At 50.7% G+C, this 17,562-nt stretch overlaps 1 protein-coding gene across 4 annotated transcripts in view; it reads right to left on the bottom strand.

Annotated features, from left to right (window-relative positions):
* Positions 1-17,562, bottom strand: part of SIL1 (SIL1 nucleotide exchange factor) — a 92,497-nt gene that overhangs the window by 71,412 nt on the left and 3,523 nt on the right. Inside the window, exon 2 of one of the 4 annotated variants that reach the window (XM_088173916.1) lies at positions 13,438-13,510. The exons of 2 other annotated variants lie outside the window; for them this stretch is intronic. Coding sequence is in view for 1 of the 2 variants with exons in the window: in XM_088173915.1 (XP_088030041.1) it covers positions 13,201-13,322 (122 nt within the window). In the remaining variant the exon portion in view is untranslated. Of the gene's footprint in view, positions 1-13,200; positions 13,511-17,562 lie in introns of all 4 variants that reach the window. One more of the 4 variants, XM_088173915.1, reaches the window with a different exon arrangement.

Here is a 17,562-nt window from a genome sequence, read left to right as displayed (position 1 = left end):
GGGTGTGACATGGCAGGCAGGCAACACCTCCAGGTGTGACACGGGGCTGCTGGGGGGGACCAGGCTCTCTGCTAATGGGGTTTGTGACAGGTAATGCCAAGCACCTGATTCTGACCCCACAGGGGATAATATTTCTCCTGGAAAATATGAGGAGACCTGCAAGACTTGTTTAAAATCACCGTGTCAGTGCCGTGGATGCCAACTGCAGGGGAAAAATAAAAAGCAGTGCAATCCTGTGAAGGCTTTTTCTGCCTGTGCCTCATTCTGAGCTGTGTTAATTCAAATTAAACAAAACTACCAGCTGTCCAAGGATCAGGGGTTTACCTAATCCATATGTAGGTTTTTCTTGAGGAAAACAACATTTTGCAGAGGTCAGCAAGGTTCCCTCGGTGGTTCCTGCAGCACAAGGCTTCCCCTGCTGCTCACAGGAAAGCTGTGGCACCATGGCACAGAGCCACCCTGAGTGACCACAGAGCTCCTGCTGCAGCACCGAGGGGACAAACAAAAAAAAAGTTTTGGTGCTGTGGGTGCCCCCAGTGCCAGGCCAGGCTCAGGATCCAGCCCCAGCTCAGTGCTGGGCTCAGGAGAGCAGCACACAGGCTGCACAAGTGTTGCCTTTGATTGGCTCTAAATTTACACTGCTGCTAAATTAAACTAAATGAGGTCTTTTGGAAGAAGATGGGACTGATTAGTTCCGTTCAAACACTCCTTCATTACTCATCCCTCCATCAAGTCTGCTCCTACTCCCATCCAGGTTTTGAAGAATTTCCTCCCCTACACACAGTCCGAAATATCTTGCCCTGCTGTCCATCAGAGAGAAGAGGTTTTTTTTTTTCCTCCTCGAAGCGATCACTTTGTGTGCCACAAAGCAGAAAATCTGCTCACAGCAGCACCCAGCAGCAGCTCCTGCCACCACAGAGCCTCTGTCCCCTGAAGCCTTCAGGGACAGGGAGGGAAATCTCCTCTCCTTCCACCCTTCCACCGGTGCCTTGTCTCTCCATTTTGGTATTTCTCCCTCTCCCTGCTTGTTTTTTTTTTTTTTTTTTTGCCAGAAAAAGAAAAAGCAACCTGTTAGCAAATGACACAGAAGGAGAGGCACTTACACTCGGTGACTTTGAGGAAAAAGAAACACTTTCTTTACATTTTATGTTTAGTTCTAGAATTTTAACAGTGACCATGGATTGGACAGTGAGGATAATACCTTCTGACCTCATAGGTCCATCCATTTTCTCTTCCTCCAAAGAGGAATGCAAAACATTCATTGTTTACGAGAACAGAGTGTGAGAAACTATAAAAATTATCTGTTCATTATCAGAAGGTTGAACACAAGGGCAACAGCAACCCACCACATCCCCCTGGCCAGGATGGGCAGAGCAGGGAGCAGAGGTAACCACATCCCAGGTATTCCTGAATCCTCCAAAATCTCCTGAGCCAGGACCTTCCTGAACAGCAGCCTCCACCTCTGAGCCACCTCTACCACATTCATGGATTTTTATTTTTTTCCCATTAATTGGTTTTGGAACAGATCTGGATTTCTGCCACCCACAGCATCCCTGAGCAATGAGATTCCCTGCTTGACTCACACAGTGCAGGAAAGCATCACCTCCCATTTCCTCCTTCCTCCTCGTTTCTAAAGGGTCAAAGAACCACCCCAAGGACCCACCAGCCCTTATTAAACCCCAGCTGGAGTAGAAGAAAAGCTCCCTATTTTCATCAATTAACCTGTGGCCAGAGCTTCCATCTCTCTCCTGGGACATGGCCAAGCAAAGCCAGGCTTAAACCAACCCCCAGAGCTCAGGGCACAGCTCAAACTCCCCCTGCTCCCAGATCTTCATGTCCTTCTGGACAGTGCCACAGTCATGATCTCAGCCCAGGGTGACCACAACACACAATTCCCTCTCATCTCAGAACAAACTGCTGCTTTTTACACAGGAAACAGGTTTTCAGGTTTGGTTGAGTTGTTGCTTTTCTTTTTTTTCAGTTATAAAACAAGTAGCAAAACTGGAATAATGAAAAATAGATGCATCCTTCAAACTTTATCTGCAAGCCTGGAAATAAAAAGAAGGGGGGGGGGGGGGGAAATGAGAAAGAAAAAGAAAAATTCAACAAAGCAGTGGCTGAAAGCAAACGCACACTCCCAATAAAAATAGAGCTCACGTGTAAGAGGAGGCTGGTAGCAAATGACAGCACAGCCTCTTTCAAGCCTCCAGCCTCCTGCCTGCCTGGCAGATGACATCTGCACAACAATTAGCACTTTGCCTCGGTCCCAGGTAGGCAGGAGGAGGCAGCACGGGCTCTGGAGCTGCTGCAGAGCACAGGCTGGCATCTCCTCACAGCCACACTCAGAGGGCAGGACAGGAGCTCCACGTGGAATGCTCGTGGTGACCCCACCTGCACAGGGAATTTTGTTGGGATTTGAGGGCATCTTTGGGGACTGGGAAAGGCACAAAATTCCCCTTGTGCAGAGTGGAGGGGCTGATTTTTTTTTTTTTTTTTTTTTCCTGAATGATCCTTTTTTGTCAAACAAAATCAGGTACTAGGCAAAGAGCAAAGGATCAGGCTCTGAGAAATCTCCCTGCTGGCAGTAACCCTCCTGTCACAGGAGGAGATGCTGGCTGGGAGGTTCTGCTCCACAGCTCCAGAAATCCCCGTTGGAAACAACAGCCAGGAGTTGTGCTCCCCATTAGCAGGGACATTTGCAGTGATGGCAGAGCTGTGCCCGGGGAGCTGCACGGTCACAGGTGACAGCTCAGAGGGAGCCACGGAGAGCAGCACATGTCATCAATGCTGGGAGAGCAGCACATGTCATTAATGATGCTGCTGCTGCCAGGGCTCTGTGCCCACGCTGCCTGTCCTGTGATCCAGCAGATCTGCTGGATCCTCCTCTGAATTCTGAGCTGCTGCTGCTCCAGGACAGCACACAGACATCCCAGAGCTCCTCAGCATCAGCCTCTGGCTTTGCAGCCAGCTGGAAGCAGAATGGTGAATGACTGAGGTTGGAGGAGAATTCCAAACCCATCCAGTCCCAGCTGTGCCCCATCCCCACCTTGTCCCTGCCACCTCCAGGAATTCCTTGGGCACCTCCAGGGATGGGGATCCAACCCTCCCTGGGCACTTCCAATCCCTGACCACCCTTTCCATGGGGAAATTTTCCCTAAAATCCACCCTGAGCTCCCCTGGCCCAGCCTGAGGCCGTTCCCTCTCCTCCTGTCCCTGTTCCCTGTTCCCAGATCCCAAATCCCCCCGGCTGTCCCCTCCTGTCAGGGAGTCGTGCAGAGCCACAAGGGCCCCCCTGAGCCTCCTTTTCTCCAGGCTGAGCCCCTTCCCAGCTCCCCCAGGGATTCTCCAGCCCCTTCCCAGCTCCCTCAGGAATTCTCCAGCCCCTTCCCAGCTCCATCCCCTGCCCTGGATTCTCTCCAGCCCCTCCATGATTTCCTTGCCACCAGAGCTCACACCTGGACACAGGATTGGTGTCCCCCAGCACAGGGGACAGTCCTGTCACTGTCCTGGTCTTGCTGCTGATACAAAAATACCAATTATCTCTAAGAATAAACAATAACAATATTTATGAAAACTCCTTGTTTTCATCTAGGCATGACCCGAGGGAGCAGGATCGCTATTGCAGCCTTGCAAAACTGCCTTTAATTAAAAAAAAAAAATCAATTAATTCAGGCCAGGTTTCCACACGGCCACCCCTGGCTGAGATGACAAGGCACAAAGTTTTCCTTCCAGCACAAACCATGGCACAGCTCCCTGGCTGGGGACAGGGCAGGGATGGGAACCCTCGAGGAGCACAGCCCTGGCACCTCCAGCTGAACCATGGCACAAACCAGGCTGGCACTCACAGCCTCTGTGGCTCAAGGAGAAGTTTCCTGGGCAACAGCAGCTCAGGGAATGATCTCCAGCCAGCCCTGCACAAGGCTGATAGATTGGAGAGGCTCTCAGCACAATGACACAGAGCTGAGATCCCCTTCACACACAATGTCCTTCTGATGGTGGCATCAGTGTGACAGGCTGAGTGACGGGCAGTGCCACGGAGAAAGAGAAGGAAATTTAGCTGGCCTGACCTGCAATGTCCCTCCTCTGAGCAAGAGGGTGCCCAGGTGTGTGAGGAGCACTCAGGTCCTGCAGACAATTTGGGAGATCCTGTGAGCTGCCCCTGCTCCATGACTGGACTGTGCACCAACAGGACAAAGGAGGTTTGGAGCTGAAATCCAGCCTTGCCTAGGAGAAACAGCTGCTGGGCAAAGAGAGGATCATTGGGAGGCCACAGAGAATTATTGGGAAGTCACAGAGGATTATTGGGAGGTCACAGATCAATCCCCCTCCCCAGTCAGCAGCTGGGTCTGCACAGCCCTGTGCTGTCAAGCAGGACAATCTGCACTCCCCATCACCTGAGGTCAATGCCTGGGATCAGCTCAGCAGCTCTGCTCCTCCAGGTGATGCTTTCAGTTTTAGCTTTCATATTTTCCAGATTCTGTACTGTACTAGGATAGAACTCTGAACTTCATATAAAGTGCTCCAAGTTCTCCTCCCAGCTCAGGCACACAGAACAATCCTTTTCCAGCCCCACAACCAAGGACAGCTGCAGCTTCAGCCCCAAAAAGAGCAAACAGCAGAGAATGGAGGAGAGAATCTGGGAGGATGGGACTGCAGAATCTGGGGCTGGAATTGGACAATGAACCCCAAAATGGAAATGGACCAAAACTGATAAAAGTGTGAGAACTCGTGACTCTGAGTCCATCTTGGGTGTAGCCACGGCCAGGCTCTTGCACTGCCCAGGGTGAAATTAATAAATTTTAATAAATTCATTCATAAATTAAGGAATTTTCATAAATCCCTGCTTTATTCCTTTAACATTGCCCAGGTTCTGTTCCAGGCAGCCTCTCCAGGCACCCCCATGCCTCCAGTGGGTATCCCCAGCCCACTGCAGTGAGAGCCCCAAGCCCTGCCAGAGGGTCCCACCTGGGCACCAAGCCCAGGGTAAGGCAGCCCAGGGAGTTTTTGTTGTTTGCAAGCACCTTCCCACCTCCAGGATCTCAGTGGAGAGGGTGCAGCTGCCTTGAAGGCCATTCCATTCATGTCTCTTATGAAATTGCTTTTAAAAAACATTTATTCTCCTTGCTTGCTCCTCACCATTTACTCCCACCAGGACTCTGCTCTGGCGTGTTAAAAACACTCCCACACAAAGGGAAAAGTTGTGGGAACACCTTCTTGCTGCCTACAGAGAACCCACACAGCAAGGCAGGCTTTGAGGTTTGCAGGAATAAACTGGGCTGGCTGGGCTCAGCCTGAGCAGCTCCTGCAGCAGAAACTCCCATTCCAAACTGGAACCAGGCCACAGCAGGGAATTGTGACAGGGCACAGGCTGGAGGGACAGGATAACCACAGCACAAACACGTGTTCACAGAGCTTGGCATGCACCAAACCTTTGTAACAACTGCTAACAAATAATAACAATAAATATTAATAAGCCCTGCAGGCTACCTGTGCAGCCATCAGCTCACATCAGCCCCTGGAGCAGCAGCTTGGCCATGACACCACCCAGGGGCCAGGAGCAGGGCAGGGATGATCCAGCAGTGCCAGGACACAGCTCCTGGCACCAGCAGCTTCACCAGCACTGCCACAGCTCCCCCAAGAGCAGAGGAGGGAGTTCTTGTGTCCATCACTTGGACAAAGCCAGAATTTCCCTTTCTACCCAGCCACAGCAACCCTGACCCTGCTGCTTGTACTGGGAATCGTTTAGTCTATCATTTCAATGGACTTAATTAATTGGTTCAGCAGGCTGCATTCACACAAAACGCTGCTCTCCGGAGGGGAGGAGCACAGCTTCGTGCCTGGGGGGTTGCAAGGCTCAGCAGGGCTGCCCTCACCCTGCCCACCCCTCTTAGGAGCCCTGGCACAAGGGGGTCACACTCCAGTCCCCAATTCCAGCATCCCTGAGACCCTCCATGACACACACAGACTGCTGAGCCCAGGCTGGGGGATCTTCTCTGCCAGCACAGTGTGCCTCAGAGATCAGAGGCTGAATTTATCATTTATTATTTATCAGCAGAGCATCTATCTGAATTTCTGGCAGGGCTCTGCACCACATGACACTGCTGCTCCTCTGAGCCATGGGGCTGGCAGGGACCTCTGAGCCCACACCAGAGCCCTGATTTGCACCAGTTTAGGGTTTTAGGAGTTGCCTGGAGATGAGAGAAGTGCAGGGACCCTCAGGACAAACATTTTTCTGTAAGCTGTCACACTGCCTGACCTGAAGCAGCTTTCCCCTTCCTCCTCACCTCCCCACCACCCCAAACCCCAGCCAAAAACACCTCTCATCCTGCCTGTACCTATTCCCTCCTCCCACTCCTGGCTGCAATTTCCCATGCACAGCACATACAATAAGTGATGATTTCTGCCCTCCCTTTCCTGCAGTTCCTATTTGCAAGGTGACACCTTGCCTCACACCATCCCAGGAGTCTGCCAGCATTCCGTGTGTTTTTATCCCCTCTGCTTTCCCAAGCCTGGAGAATCTAACAGGCAAGAAAGCACAGGCTGCACTAACAAGGTCCCAGAGAACCCTGATGTCCCACTGCAGCTGGGCCCAGGAGTTGCCAAAAATTTAACTGGCTTATTCCCAGCCTCTCTGGAAACAGCTTTTTGTACTTTCCAAGTTCCTGCTGTTCACCCGTGGCACTCACAGGGAATAACAACCTCCTTCCCCTGTCAGATGCCTGCTTCCCTGTAAAGAAACTCAATTAAGAGGTTAAAAACCATGCAAAATTCCTGCTCAGTGTTACAGAAACCCAGAGCAGCACTCCCACCACTCTGCCTGCCCAGTACAACCATCCCTGCCCAGGGTTGTATATCCCAGCCAGGACCCTCCCTGCCAGCCCCAGCTCAGCCTGGAGCTTTCCCGTGGGGATTTTCAAGCCAAGGAAAAAACCCCCTGCCCTCCCTGCAGAGCACCTGGCACAGAGGTGCCCCAACAGTGGGCACACAAAGGACTCCTCCAGCTGCCCTGCTGATCCACCAGGAGCCATGAGCTTTATGGAAAATGCATTTTCTCACCTCTCCACAGAGCACCCGGTGGTGGTGACAGCTCTGACTCCCTGTGACAACCCAGGATGGACTGCAGGGGATGCCTGGTTGGATGTCCAGCCCTGGCTCAGCTCCCACACACTTCCAGTTTTGTGGCAAGCTCCCAGTTAAAAAGGCAGAGGCCACTGGGATCCATCTCGTGGGTCAAACCCAGTGAGGAGATGCCAGAAACCAAAACCTGGAACAAAGCCCTAGCAAGCCAATCTCGAACCTTGAAGGGGAATAAGGAGTTCTCTGGGGATGAACACAACCTGCTGCCACACAGGCTCCCTCAGGACCAGTCCTGGCTTTGTCCTCAGGACCAGTCCTGGCTTTGTCCCCAGTCCCTGCATCAATCCAGACACAGCAATGCCCACGCTGGGGCTCAGCTGCTCCACTCCCAGCACAGACACCAAGGTTAAAACCAAGGCTGCTTCCACTGGGGTCAGCAGCAACATCTTCCTGTGCTTGGATGAAAAGCTTGATGTAAGTTTGGGGTTTTTTTCCTCCCTGCACTGGTCCTTTCACAGTGGTTGCAGAGAATGACTTTGTTAAGCAGTTAAAGAAGCCCTGGGACATAAATGATCACAAAGGGAGAGCTGCCAGTCCCATCATCCAGAAGTGACTCTTGGGTGGTTGCCATTCCTCTATCCAGGCATTTCCCACCAAGACTGAAAAGCAACTCTTGCTCCCCAAGCATCAAAGCTTCCCTAGGACAAAACCAAAGCAGAACAGCAGGCACTGCAGGCAGCATGCCTTCAGCAGGGCTTTTCCTAAGGAAATTTAAATTAAAACCAGCCCCAAGGGCTGCAAATGCAGAAGCAAATGCACAGACACAGAAAACTGAAAGAGAACAGAATTCCTTCCCTCTCCTGCTCTTCATCTGCCACCCCTACTTTGGGGAATGGTTTGTTGCCTTTTAGAGCTATTTTAGATGTTACTTGCAGCAATGTATGGAGAAAACAGTTGAAAGGTGATGGTGCAGCATTCTTTTTAATGAAACAATCCCTCAGGCACCAGGGAATGGCTCCAGTGAAGGCCAGGACCCTGCAGGTCTGTCTCCTCGGGGGGAGATGCTGGCCCCACTCCTGCAGCAGAGCAGAAGGTGTCCCAGGCCCCTCTGCAGCTCTGTTATCAGATGGCCCCGATCTTCTGCAGGGTTTGTGTCCTCCCTGCTGCCATCCTGGAGTTTTGCCTCATCAGCCTCTAAGCAGAGCTTTGATCCCCCCAAGCCATTCCTGGATCTTCTTTCCTTCTGCTGCCCAAACATGAAGGATGTGGAACTGGAGCTCCCCAGCTTCAGAGGGGAGACTTTGATGTGGCACTGTGGATCTGAGATCCCTCTGGTCTCTTCAAACAGCAGCAGAGCCACAGCTTGTGATCCGTGCAAAAGAGCATTTTCCTTGGGGAATGGAAAATGCCAGCACTCATCTCCACCTTGTCATGGCACAACAGGCTTCAGCAGTGCTTCAAAGAGCTCCTCAGCCTTAAATCCTGATAAAATGTTGGCTGAGTGGAGAACCTGTCTGTGAATGTCTCATGAATCCCAGCAGAGGTTATGAAGCAGCTTTTGTGTGAATGCCTGCAGCAGCACAGGGCTCCTCTCACATGGACACAGAACTGATGGGTTATGGGCACAGAATAGAGGAGGAAATAAAGCTCCCTCCATGCCCAGGCTCCCTGCTCACTCAGGAGCCCACTTCAGCTCCATCCCATTGCCCTCAGCCACAGCACTCCCAAACCTGTGCTGAGGAAGGAGGAGAACAGAGATGTGGCCAGGACTGAGTGGGTTTCCTCCCTTTTCCCTTCCAAGGGACAATCACTCTGTTTGTAACCTCAGTAGCTTCCAGTCAATGCACAGCTTCTCAGCTCAGAGCAACAGCAGGAGATGCAGACACTCAGGAGGAAAATCCTCTTGAAGGAGCCATTTCATGGACTGGCATCTCTCAATAGCTGAGCAGCACAGGTCCACAGAGGGTTCTTCCTTTGACAGTGCTGGCTGTCACTGTCCCTGCTGCCTCTGCAAACACCCAAGGACACAGGGACCTTCACTCTGTAGGTCTTGGTGTTTGCTGGAGGGTGATTGGCAAAGCCAAGAGCTCAAAATCTGCTGTTCCCACCCTCAGCTCTGATCCAAGCTGCACTTGCAGCACCTTCCCCTCTGCTGTCACACACCAGAACATCCTGAGCAGCTGCCTGAGCATCCTGGCGGTGCCATGGCAGGTGGGGACGTGGCACATCCACCACAGCTCTGCCAAACCACGCCTGTGCTTCTGCCAGGATGGCCACAGAGCTCAGCTGTCCCCTCCTGCACACAGATTTGAGCCCCAGCTCTTCTCCAGCCATCAGCTGCCAGCTCAATGAAGCTGCTCCGTGAATCCAGGCTGTTCCAGTGACTTCCAGTCACATGTCACACGTCCAGACAAGTTTTGGCAGCCACCCCAGTGAGGGAGTGAGAAATCTCCACACACCCAGAGGCAGGCAGGGGCAGCTCCTCACATGTCAAAGGGAGCAGCAGTGGGAACAGGCTGCATATGTTTTCTGAGGCAAGGACCCTGTCATTTATGGAACAAACGGTACATTTCTTGTGCTATTCAGGAAGAAATAATAATTACACTGGCCTCCAGTCTCCAGCTCTTTTAAGTCTCTACTTAAAGAAAGAGCAAAAAAAAAAAAGACCAAAGCAAACGAGGCTTCCACAAAACCCTCTGAACTGGCTTTTAGCTGCTGGACAAAACGTGGCAGCAGGAACTGCTCTGCATTGTCTGCTCCTGTTTCATAACAGCCCTGCAGGCAAAGAGCAGGAGCAAAGCCCTGCTCGGGTGCTGGAGCTGCCCTGACCTCGCCCTCATGCTCCAGCTGTGCTCCAGCTGTGCTCCAGCTGTGCCTGGCTGCCCTGGCACATGCTTGTTCATCCCAGGGCAAGGAGCAAGGAGCCAGCCCAGGCACCTGTGATGCCATGATGATTTTTTTGCCTTTTCTTTTATACATCTTTTATGTATTCCCAGTGCCCTTAACGTGCATATTTGTAATTCTCTAAGTCTGATAATTTAGCATAAACCTGGCATTCTGTTAGGCCAGAAAAGCAAACATCCTAAAGGCTTCCCAGTTGGAAAGCCCCACGTTGTCCTGAGAAACCAAGTTCCCCTCCAAAATACATCCTCCAAATTAAAATTAAAATTAGGCCCATCTAGAGAGGAATACTTTGAAATATGGAGATATCACACTACTCATTCAAGCCTCTCATTGAGGTATCTTTGGTAAATATGCTAATGTGCAAGGTCTATAAATTGTACATGTGATTTTGGGGTGTTCCACCTTGGCAAAGATCCTTATTAAATACCGAGATTAAAAACCCTTTATCCCCTAACTGTGTCTGGCTCTTCATTTTAAGACCAAGGAAAAGGCATCACTTGGGCACTCTGCATGCCCCAGGGCATGGAACATCAACACTCAGAGCTCCAGGGTGATCTCCCAGGAACTCACTCCCTGCACACAATAATTCTCTGTCTCATCAGGCACTCAGCCCTGCTTTGGTGGAGATTTACTGAGAGGTTTTTTTTTTCCTCTTGGAAGCAATAATAGATGGACAGCAGGAAAGGGAAGATATTAATGAACAAGTAATCATTCCCAAAGTTGCAAATAGGAGCGATTCCTCACCCTGAGACAACCCTGGAAAACAAGATTAAAATGCTTAGGGGACATATTCTGAAAACTGCAGGTAATAGAACAGATAAAATGTATTTACACTATCTCACAGGGGACATGTACTTTTTATTCTGCTGAGGAATGTAATATTCTGCTCCTCATTGCAGAGCTAAAAGGGTGTCCTAAAAAAAGGAACTTAACAAAGCGTTTTTAATGGCAGCTGGGTCTGGTTCCAGACCACAGGTTCTGCTCTGCCCCACAGAACCACAAGCAGCACACAAACAGCGTTAAAAATCCCGCAAAAAACACCATTATCACCCAGCTGAAGGGAGGCTGGGGTGGCAGGGGGTTCAAAGCCACACTCCCTGCTGATGTTCCCTAAGAGGAGGAGGAGGAGGAGGCACATCCTCGTGCCTTCCTCCCCGTCCCAGCCCTGCCAGCTCACAGCCTGTGCCTCCAGTAGCCGCCAGCAGAAACAATTTGTCATGTGTCAGATCAAATCAACTCTTCTGAGGCCACGGTGCTCCCTGCAGCAGGCTGCTGCCAAACTCCAGAGGAGGAATTCAAGGAAAATGAGCTGCCACTGCCAGCCCCCAGTGCTGGTGGAGCCCAGCACACCCCAGTGGTGAGACATCAGCACCCCCAGCCAGGCAGCCACCAGCAGGAACAAGGATTTGGTGTTTCAGTTATCATCCAGAAACTGCACAGCACCTCGCTGATGCCAGGGAGGCCTGGGATGTGTCAAGTGGCTGCAATGGATTATCACTTGTCTGAGTCATCTTCTTCCCTCCCAGCCAGCACATGCTCTCCTGGATTCCCTCACACTGAACTACAGGTTACTAATTTTTCCTTTTAAATAGTCTTAGAGGTTTTTTTTTTAAATTAATTCCCAAGCACCACTGCAGTTTCCATGCATTGAGTTTGTGCCCTTGCCTTGAGGCCCCTCTCAGGTTCTGTTTGCTGCACAGTCCTGCAAGAACCACTAAAGCACAGGGCTGGGCATGTCCTTATCTGTGATCCTGCTGGGCACAACAAACCCCTAAAACTGCAAGGGACACTCCTGCCAGAATAAACCATGCCAGCAGTCCTGTGAGGATCCCAAATTGCTCACCTGCTCCTGCCAAGACCAGGCTCAAGCACTCCCTGGTCTGCACAGAGGGCAATTCCCTCAGCCCAGGGCACAGCTGCTGCCTCCAGATGTTCCAGATGTGGGAGCAGCCACCTGAGCCCTGCCATAGGCAGGAAAGCCACTCCTTCTACAGATGATGGATAATGGCTCCAGAAAAGTGAGTCTGCAAGAGGCCCGAGGTTCCTGGCTGGACAGAGATTATTTTATGGCAAAGAGAAAGGCAGGAGGGGCAAAGGAAGCACAGCAGAAGCTGCAGGTGTTGCTTCAAGTCACCAGAAAGCAAATCCCTGCCCCAAACCCCAGCAGCACAACCTCAGCACTGCCTATCAACAAACAGAGGTGACAAAATGGGAAGTCTGGCAGCCTAAAGCAGGGAACAAGGGGAGGACAGGGAATCAGGCATGGGGCATTCCCCTGGCATTAGCAGGGCCAGCACAAACCTCAGCTGGGTGGGGATTTTCCAGTTTATTTAAAGAGCATCTGGTGCCTGATGAGGAGTTCTATTTAAACTTCTTTTTATCTGTAGCAGGACTCCTGCCCAGCCATGGGGACTGGCACAGGACCCCATCCATTGTTGCAGGAGCCTCTCACCCAGCTCAGAACACAAGACTGAGCCAGCCCAGCACCAGGAGAGCTGTGCAGGATCCCCAGCACTGCTTCCAGCAAGGAGCAAGCACAGGCTGTGCCTGGAGTGAGGGAAGTGTGACACCAAGATCCCAGCGAGGAGGAGGAGGGTGCAGACTCCAGTCTGTCATGTACAGAGATGCTTTCCAGGCACTTCCAGCTGCACAGACATCAGCAGCCAGGCTCCCACAGCATCCCAGCCTTTGCAGGCTCCAGTTTGCAGGCAGCAGCTCTCTGGACTGTGATCCAGCCCAGCTCAGGGGTGGAAAGCAGAGCCAGCTCCAGGCACAGCCCTTGCCCCCAGCCTTTGAAGGCAGGTTAAACAGGCAAAGCTTTGGGCATCAACCCAGGAACATGGCTTGAACTCACATCTCTGAATGGAGCCTCTTCCTCTGAAAAATTCATGCTTTTTTCAGCTCTCTGCCTTTGAGAGATTTCAGAGAGAATCAAAGGGCTGGAGTGCAGTGGGAGTCACACTCACATCGGGTTCCTCAGCAAACTCTGATTCTGAGTAATGGAAAATTCTCCAGACACCTGGAGGAAACCAAACCTGCCTGAGCCACCCCATCTCAGCCTGCTCCTCAAATCTGAACGAAGGAGCCCATTTACACACCACTGACAAATGTCTTTAGCCAGGAACATTGTCCAAGTGCCACGCTGTGAGCACAAGGATGGTTCCCAGAACCTCCTGCTGGCCTGGAACTCTTCCCCACACACACTCTGTACTTGCTTACCCCACACTTGCTGGGAGAAAAGAACAAAATGCACTCCAGAGCCACGTGCTGATTCCTGATTGGAGTACAAGCATGGCAAAAACACCATTTTCCCCTCCTTTTCCAAGGCTGGCACATGCCATGTCCAGCTCCCAGAGACAGGAACCTCACAGCCAGCCCTTCTGTTCTGTCAGCCTCAGGAGGGCCCATCTGGAGGAGCCATCACACACCGGGTACCAACACAGCTTTCAAAACTACCTCCAGAACTTGCTGAAGCACTTGGATCACCCACGGCTCCTGCTGGAAATTTTCCACAGTGTAACAGTTTATTCTGTGGGCAGGAAGAGAGCAAGAAAATTAATTAAAGGCAGAGTAAGAAGAAAATACTCCTCCTGAAGTGAGTTAACTACACTAAAGCAGCAGCTGTGAGCAGGCCAAGTCCATTTTAAGGGTTATACATTTTCTCTTCCACAGTCTTGAAAAGGGAAATGAAGAGACTTTGTTCTGTATGCACATTGTCCACCATTTGTTATTGTCTGTCTATTGATGCTTACTTGAAAAACAAAATTTAATTAAACCCCACAGTACTGCATCGCCTGCCTTTGAAATATGCCTGCATTAGTGGATCATTACAGTAAATGAAATACAGCTTCATATCGGATTTTTCAAATAACGGCCTAAAACTCTTACAAATTAAATAATACTCCTGCAGAGGGAAATTAAGAGACAGTGTTTTTTAGCAAGGGCAAAGAGATGTTTACAGATGAAGTCTGGAATGACACGTGGAGGCAGTGAGGCAGAGGTGCCACAGGGCTCCTCCAGCCCTTGTTGGGAGGGTTCTGTGCACCACAAACTGGACAAGGAAAGAGTGTGCACGTGGAAAGGGCAGTGTCCCCGACTCCCCAAGAACGTCAGCATTTCACACGGGGTTTTGGGGTGTGCTGGCACAACCCAGAGAGGTGTTTGTGCATGGGGGAGAGCTCAGTGCAGCCTCCACGTCCTCTGCAAACCTGGCCAAAGCAGCAGCACCATGGAAGTGAAGCCTCGAAGCCCTGAGAGCCTGGACACCCAGTGGCCAAGGCCAGGGATGCAGGAAGGAGCTGCTGTGGCAGGATGAGAAACACATGCACAGAGAGGAGAAAAGCAACAGGAGCTTTGTTATCTCGGGGTAAGGCAAAGCACAGCTGGGTCAGTGAGCCAGTGTTGGGCACAGCAAAGCAAGTGAATATTGCATGAGCCTCACAGCTCTGGCTCCAAGAGATCTTCTCCTTAATCGCACCTGGGCTGATGCCAAGTGCTCTTTGAGGATTTATTTACTCCAAGAAATCATTTTCCCTAAATAAGAGGAGCCCGTTAGGGCATCCTTCTTCACGTGAGCCTGGAAAAGGCTGAACCTGCAGCTCCTGGGGCCTCATCTCCATGGTGATGCATCAACACACACACACTGACTCCAGCAAGAAGGCAAACCTCCCCAAAGGAGAGGCTGAACATCCCCAAAGGGGAGAGGCTGAACATCCCCAAAGGGGAGGCTGAAGGTGGCAGAGCTGTCCCCTGAGGAGCCCTGGCACAAGGTGTGCTGCAGGTGTTGGCAGGCAGGGATCTGAGCAGCAGAGCATGTCTAGGAGCAGCTGGAAATAAAGAAAACCTTGCATTGGCACCTCTGGATCCATTTTATAGGGAAACAGCAGATTTCCAGCTGCTGCCATGCCAGGGAGAGCAACTGAGAGACAAGTTCCTGTAGTTCTCATCAGCCTGTGAATCAATTATTTATAGGAAGAAGGTTCAGCAAATAATCATGGATAGCTGTCAACTTGCAGCCCACGCAGAGCTTGCTGCTCTGTGAACCAGGGACTCCTCACCCCTGCATGGCACAGGATTAAAATCAGCAGCTGTGACACGAGGGGATCCAGCACAGCACAGCAACAACGAGCACTGGGACCCCAAGGCACCAACAGCACACGGCAAAAAAAAACACACAGGGACACGGTAAAAAACACAGGGACACAGAAAATACAGGCCAGGATTCATCCTAAAGGAAAAATCTGGTGGTAAAAGGGCACTGGGAGGGATGTAAAAGGGGAAATGGCAGGGATGGAACGGGGGAAACGGCAGGGATGGAACAAAGGGAACTGGCACATGGAGCAGTGGGAAAGGAGACTGTGACAAGGCTCTGTGGGGCCACACTGTCCAAGGCAAGGCCAGCACAGCACTCAGGCACCAACCCAGTGCTCTCCTACCAAAGCCTCTCCATCAACAACTGGGATCTGGGATCAACAACTCCCAGCCCCTCCCCTGCACACCCCCAAATCTCTCCCATCACAAGTTCTGGCTTTGTGCTTCCCAGGCCGGGGCAAAGCCTCTCCTGACCCTTCAGAGCAGCACAAGCACAGGGGAGCAATCTGTGCCACAATCACCAGGACAAGAGCAGGGCACACAGAGGTTAAAAACGAGCAGGCTTCACACTCCCAGGTATTGCAGGAAAGCTGCTCATCCTCTGAACACAGCCAGGATGAGCTCTGAGCATTTAAAACACAGCAGAGAGCTGCTCCCACCTTGCTGGAGGAAATCAAGGCAGTGGGATGTCCCATAGGGAGGAGGGGGAGCAGCACAGGCACCTCTGGAAGTGCCCTGTTCTGCAGTTCAAGGTTAAACACCTCCTTTGCACTCATTCCTCAATCTGCCTCTCTCTGAAGCTGCACCAGGTAATTAGAATCATTATAACTATTATTAGACCATAATATTATTATAGCATTTTTGCTACACTTGACATCTGTTGGCTGATAGATTTAACTGGTACATAAGAAATAACTGTGCAGAGATTTCTTGCAAATGAGCAGCAACACAGAAGACATTAAAGCATTCTGCGTTCAAAAACTTAATTTTATGGAAGTATGCCTGAAATAAAAATTCTAAAATTAAGTTAAACCTTTAAAACCTCTCGTTAAAGGAATTATTTGGGCTTAAAGTAGGCAACCATTAAAAAAAATCCTGACTTCTATTTAGATGTTTAAAGGCATATACGTGGCTTGGTACCTCCTTCAGATCAACACATGCATCTTCTTCCCATCAACTCCAGAGATTTCTAAATCATCTTTCCATCTTCCTTTCCCTCTCTCTGCAGCAGGCACTTGAATTATTTGGGCAGAGTCTGACTGCACAGGGAACCAGTATAATCAGGCCTCTTACAACCTGCTGTCTGCAAATCCTACAGAATTATCAGCAAACACACATCTAGAATAAAACACAGCTTCCTGCAGCCCATGAAGCCCAGAGGGCTTTGCAAACTAGACTTGGGATGCAATTTATCCACCACTGAGATTCAGCTGCAATCCAGAGTGGAACACAACCCTTCCATCCATATTTAACTACAGCACTCAGGCCCCTGGAGAACAGCGAGGAAGAATCCTACAGAAGCCATAGGAATGTTTTTGGGAGCCTGAATTTTTTCCCCTGGAGCTGAAATTAGGTCAGGACACCCACTGAGTTGGACTCAGTGATGCTTGTGGGTGCTTTCCAACTCAGAATATTCCATGATTCCATGACTCTACCATCAGCCATGGACCAGTACAGGAGAACAAAGAGGGCCCAGGGTCTCCATCCTGTTGATGGTGTCCCTGAAGCACAGCTGGGGTGAACAGCTGGGCACCACAAATTACCAGCCTGGAGAGGAGAAAGATGTGAACACCACAGGGGAATCTGTGCTGTCCTTAAATTTGGTGGGGCCCACATTTCACCCCACAGCCACCCATGTGCAAAGAAAGATGGAATAGCAGGTGGAGGAGCACTTGAGAAAATTCTAAATTCTAAAACTTCAGGCAGCTGAGCCCAGCAGCTCAGTACTCACAGAATTCAGGGAGGGCAGAGCTGCTCCTGCTTGGGCAATGAAATTTATTTCAGCTCAAGTAACTGCTCTTGCTGAAGCATCACTGAGGTATCCTGCAACCACTCCCACCGTGACACACACTAGTTAGGAATAAAAATGAGTGTCATTCATTTCTCCAGAGCAAGTAGTTTTATCTTTTCCAGAGAAGAGCAACCACGCAAAGAACTTGGAATTGCTTGAGGAGAAAAATGTATTTTTACTACCTTTGTCACATACAGACAAACTCAGCTCTTATTGAGGAGAGACCTATGGAGAAACACAGGGGAGCAGGAGATGCTGGACACAACTTCCCCCATGCCCAGCCCACTGCTGAGGATTGCCTCAGAGCTGTGCCAGTCCCAGCAAGAAGCTCCAGGTAAAGGATGGTCATGAAAGCTCTTAAAAATGACCTAAGCCTTCAGAAAGAGAGCACAATCCTCCCCTACAGACACCTGCCCATCACACCCTGACCAGCACAGAGGAGCTTTTCTCTCTATCCATCTGATGCTTTCAAAAGCCAG

The sequence above is a fragment of the Sturnus vulgaris genome, chromosome 15 (genome assembly GCF_052056855.1).
Source record: "Sturnus vulgaris isolate bStuVul1 chromosome 15, bStuVul1.hap1, whole genome shotgun sequence".
In the NCBI taxonomy this organism is placed as follows: Eukaryota; Metazoa; Chordata; class Aves; order Passeriformes; family Sturnidae; genus Sturnus; species Sturnus vulgaris.
This window is presented reverse-complemented; position numbering and strand designations above follow the sequence as displayed.